This window comes from Micropterus dolomieu, linkage group LG07, assembly GCF_021292245.1.
Source record: "Micropterus dolomieu isolate WLL.071019.BEF.003 ecotype Adirondacks linkage group LG07, ASM2129224v1, whole genome shotgun sequence".
NCBI lineage: Eukaryota > Metazoa > Chordata > Actinopteri > Centrarchiformes > Centrarchidae > Micropterus > Micropterus dolomieu.
The window spans coordinates 1,601,707-1,607,182 of record NC_060156.1 but is presented as its reverse complement, the minus strand read 5'-3'; the positions used below and the strand labels follow the sequence as shown (position 1 = coordinate 1,607,182).

General features: G+C 40.6%; 1 protein-coding gene across 1 annotated transcript; it reads left to right on the top strand.

Annotated features, from left to right (window-relative positions):
• Positions 1-3,871: 3,871 nt before the first annotated feature.
• LOC123974020 (olfactory receptor 51L1-like) lies at positions 3,872-4,822 on the top strand. Its single transcript, XM_046054440.1, has one exon. The coding sequence runs from the start codon at positions 3,872-3,874 to the stop codon at positions 4,820-4,822; it is 951 nt and encodes a 316-aa protein (XP_045910396.1).
• The last annotated feature ends 654 nt before the right edge of the window (positions 4,823-5,476 follow it).

Genomic DNA, 5,476 nt, shown 5'->3' with positions numbered 1-5,476 from the left:
TAAATGTGGAGATGGTGTCTGCCTCCTGAACCCAAACTGGAACCTGGTTCCACAGGAGAGGAGCTTGATAGCTGAACGCTCTGGCTGCTAGTCTACTTTTGGAGACTCTAGGAACCACAAGTAACCCTGCATTCTGGGAGCGCAGTGCTCTGGTGGGGTAGTAAGGTACTATGAGCTCTTTAAGATAAGATGGTGCCTGACCATTAAGAGCTTTGTAGGTAAGAAGAATGATTTTAAATTCTATTCTGGATTTTACTGGAAGCCAATGCAAAGAAGCTAAAAAGGGAGAAATGTGATCTCTTTTCCTGGTTCCTGTCAGAACACGTGCTGCAGCATTCTGGATCAGCTGAAGAGTCTTAACGGACTTTTTCGAGCAGCCTGATAATCAGTGTTGGGCAGTAATGCGATCCTGTAATTACTTTTCCCAGTAACTAAGTAGTGTAACAATTACTTTTCTAAAATGGTAATATTATTACTAGTTACTAAGGTTTTGATTAAGGAGCTGCATTGAGGAGCATATTCATGCTGCACCTCTCTCGCTCTCTCGAACATCGCTGCACAAACCTTAGAACGTTAGAATAACCCCCCATTCTCATTCTGTGGGAAATACTGGAAAGTAATATAGAACATTACTAATAACGGAACTAGCTAGTTTTATCACCCAGTAATAAGTAACTAGTAATATATTACAATTTAACTTGCCCAACACTGCTGCTAATAAGGAATTGCAGTAATCCAGTCTAGAAGTAACAAATGCATGGACTAGGTTTTCTGCACCATTTTTAGACAGGATGTTCCTGATTTTTTCAATATTACGTAGGTGAAAAAAGGCGGTCCTTGAAATTTGCTTAATGTGAGACTTAAACGACATGTCCTGATCAAAGATACCTCCGAGATTCCTCACAGTCGTGCTGGAGGCCAAGGTGATACCATCAAGGGAAACTATATCTATAGATAATGCGTCACAGAGGTGCTTAGGCCCCAGAACAATAACTTCAGTTTTATCCATGTTTAACATTAGAAAATTACAGGTCATCCAGGTTTTAACATCCTGAAGGCACATTTGAAGTTTAGCTAACTGATGGGTTTCATCTGGCTTGATCGATAGATATAACTGAGTATCATCTGCATAACAATGAAAGTTTATGGAGTGTTTCCTGATAATGCTGCCTAAAGGAAGCATATATAAAGTGAACAGGATTGGTCCGAGCACAGATCATTGTGGGACTCCATGACTAACTTTGGCGTGCACCCGCCAGCCAACCTGTCCGCCCTGAACAGCGCTTTAGAAGGCCATCATCGGATCCCCGCTGAGCCTGGATTCTCTGCTCTCTCCCCTACCCTCTGGCTTTTCCCGAGCACTTTGTCAATAAACCCTGCCTGTGTTCTAATCATCTGCTTCTGAATCCTTTTAGGGAAACCTAACAATCAGATCTGATGTTTAAGAGTCCACATTTAATTCTCCTATTATTTTGCATCATTGCTCTTGTAGTTTTAATTTGAGGCATTTATGCACAGCTCCTTTTCTGTTTACCTTTTGATTTAAATAATTTCTGTGGTCAGAGGGCAGACGCCGTCACTATAAGGTTTTTACTAGGTAACTCCTGACATGGAGGAGCAGAGAAGTGTGTTAGACTGCAACAGCCAACCTGCCCTCCATTCAGGACTCCTTTCCAGAGTCAGGAAACGGGCAGCCAGAGGCTAACTCAGGTTGGTCCGCACAGACTACCGGGGACTGGCTAGCTACAGTAACAACTGATCTATCATGGTGCGGAGCCGGACTTCTAAATAACTGAGCCTCTACTCCATGTCTATAAACTGTACTTGACACAAGTACCATTACCGCTAAAAGAGCAGAGGAGTAACTGAACATCTGACACACCAAGCAGGAGAAAGTAGGAGAGGGAGAAGCCATTGCTAGCTGCTAAGCTAAAGTTGCTAACAGCTAAGCTAAGTACAGTAGTGTTAGCTAACAAAACCTTCAACAACAGCTGATATTTAATGATCCCTGAAAGATAGAACTGTGAGTGCTTAGGCAGAACTACTGAGTTTTTGGCAGACAGATGGGAGTTGTAATGACAAATCTAACAAATTTAACTGGTATTTAGTGAGCAGCAAAACACGCTACCAACACACAAGCACTGGAAATGGAAATGAGTCAACACGCTTACCGCAGCATGTCAGCACAAGGATTCTATTCTCTGGTTTGTGCTCTCTCCCTAGCCAGTCTGGATTTACCTGACTCTGATTCTGTACATTAAAAACAGGCAGCACAACTCAGTGCCATCCACCACCACAAGCAGAAGTTCACTTCAATTGCAGCGGTCCTGTGTAATGTAAGCCTTTACTAATCCCATGCATCCTCATTTTCAAGCTCAGTTTACAGTCTGAGTGGTCCCGGCCTACATCATTTCTCAGTTTAGTGACAGATCCGGGGACTGGGCCACCTCCAAATGGGATAAACAATCTCTGGCCTGCTCAACTGCGACTTTAAGAAGGTGAATGATGTCTGTGAAGGTTCTCAGGTCCTAGATATCCAAAGCAGGTTAATGTCAAGGGCAACTGATCTTGGTTGAAGATACTACAAGACATTTCATCCCTCATCCAAGAGACTTCGGTTCTGAACTGACTAGTAGGGAAACTAAGCTATTTAACATCTGTGGGGGTCATGTTTGTTATGTGTATGATCACATAACTCTGGGAGGAGAGGCAGCTTGTGGCTTGTACAACCTGAGTCAAAGGGGAAGAATGATGGCCAATAACTCCATCACATTTAGGACCGTTGCCTATGAAGTGGAATGCTCTCTCTCTTTGATGCCTTTTATCATGGACTTTCTGATAGACTTGTTTTTTCCAACGTTACTGTAAAAATAAAACATGATTAGCACAATTATCAAAGTAATAAAGTGAAACCTTATGCCTTATGTAGCCTATAGCTTTATATTTGGGGAGGATAATAAAACATATTGCTTTATTTCCACTTCAGACCCACATATCATGTTAATGTGTCCTGCACCCTTGTGGTCTGAAAGGTGTGCAACACCAATTACTGGAAAGCTCAAAATACTTGTAATATTGGACACATTCAGAAGGCTGGACTCTGATGCAACTGAGCCAAAACAACCCTCACACACGTACAAAGTTTGACACACTTTATCTTCCTTTGGAACGTGTTTGCACATGTGGCTGCTCTCAGATTAACAGTTAGACAGGATAAATGTTCAGCAGCTGCCTCAGTCTAGGGGAGGAGGCTGAGTATTTTTCCTAAAATCTCATTTACATGCAGTGATGCAAAGATTGTGTCAAGCTTTCTTTATGATTTTATTAGCAGGATAAACCACAGGACTCATATAAATATTATGTAGAGCATAAAATTTGTTGGCTGATGTAGTTATTTTACAGCTATTATAAAACACAAAAGGAAAACTTCCATAGATTGTCAAAGCTTTTCAGACTGGTTGACTTGTATTTGTAATGCTATCAGTGAATAATGGTAAAGGTTTCAGTTTTGAAAAAGGGCATTTTGAATCTTTGTCATCTGTGAGCCTTGATAACCTCTTCTTCTGTCATTGAACTGAGATATGGTTCAATGAAAAATGTCAGTTTGCTTGTGCATTTAGTACATGTGACACACATTTTTCCAACCATGTGTATTTTTTGAACATGTCTGCTTGAACTACCTGAAATTTGTAATGCTGAATATTATCAGGTTAAATTGTTGAAATGTGCTACTTACATGCATGCAGACTTATGGTATGTGTCTTGTTGAAATAAGTGTTTAAAAGGAAATCTTATTCAGGCCAATAAAGCCCTGATTACTTTCCTTTTTGTCCTACTTCTCTTCTTCCAGCTCTGCTGTTGTGCAGACACAATGAGCAATAACAGCTTTACTCCTGGGTATTTTCAGCTGACTCTGTTTACAGACTCTGGGCCCCTCAGATATCTGTTCTTCTGTCTGTGTCTGTTGATCTACATGACTATAATCTCTGCTAACGTTGTCATTATTCTGGCAGTCTGCCTGGAGAAGTCTCTGCATCAACCCATGTACATGTTTCTCTCCTGTCTGTGTTTAAACTCTCTGTACGGCTCAGCCGGCTTCTTCCCCAGGTTCCTGATGGACATTCTGTCTGACACTCATTTGATCTCACGTGCATCTTGTTTCATTCAGATGTATGTTATTTACACCTATGCATCATGTGAAATGACCATCCTCAGCATCATGGCCTATGATAGATTTGTTGCTATTTGCCAGCCTTTACACTATCACAGCAAAATGACCTTTAGGATGGTGAGACATCTTCTGATTTTTGCTCTGCTCTACCCTGCATCTGCTATTGGCTTCATTGCTTATCTTACTGTTCGATTGCCTTTGTGTGGAAATAAACTGCACAGGCTTTTCTGTTCTAACTGGCCTGTGGTTCGGCTCTCCTGTGTGGACACAACTCTGAACAACACTGTAGCTCTGTTTGTTTTGATAATAACCATCTTCATCCCCCTGCTCTTTGTCCTGTACACCTATCTACAGATTCTGCTTGTTTGCAGGAGAAGCTCGTCTGAATTCAGAGGAAAGGCGTTACAAACCTGCCTGCCCCACATGGTGACATTTGTGACCTATTCATTTTCTGTCTTCTGTGACCTGTCATTGACCAGATTTGACGGTGATAAACTGAATCCAATCATCACAGTTGTTTTTTCTTTAGAGTATTTGATCATTCCCCCCATAAACAACCCTCTAGTTTATGGCCTGAATCTGCCTCAAATCAAAGGAGTGATTTTTAGATGTTTGAAGATACACAAAATAGGTCCTGCGGCCAAAATATAAAACTCATCATGCACAAACTGTATAGCAAACAATAAGTTGCGCATGTTGTATATGCATGTTTCAACTCACAGTTCCTCTGACTGAAATACATACAACTCACAATTTAGAAATCAGTTTGATAGGATTTAAGACGTGCTTTTAACTTTGTGTGTAACTCTGCTTTCATTTTGTGATTTAATATTGTTTTGTTTTTATGTTGTGAACCAGTTGCCCTTTGCAACTGGTTCACAAAGTTTAAACTTTAATGATGAAGGATTCTCAACAAACAAGACTAAGAGTGTACAGAAAAGCCAGCTGTCAAGCTCACCATGTCATCTAATATCAAAATGCTCACAGTGACAATGCTAACATGATTATGTTTACCATGTTGTGCATCTTATTGTAGTGGACACATTCATTTTTTGACCTGATGATGGCGCTAGATGAAAAGTCAGAGGATCAGCACAGTTATTGCAGTTGATAGAGACAATAATGTGTGTACTAGATTTCATGACAATCTGTTCAACAGGTGTTGAGATATGACTCTGGATTAAAGTGCTATTTAAGTCTTAATTTCATCACATTTTGTGTTGTCTGTGTTGAGTGATTTATATGTTGAGTCCTAAGATGTATTCCAAAAGTCTAAAAATGCTCTGGAAGAATAAAAATGACCTG

Bases quoted from the DNA above. Each gene is read 5' to 3' on its own strand.
- LOC123974020 (XM_046054440.1), top strand. From the start codon at position 3,872: ATGAGCAATAACAGCTTTACTCCTGGGTATTTTCAGCTGACTCTGTTT.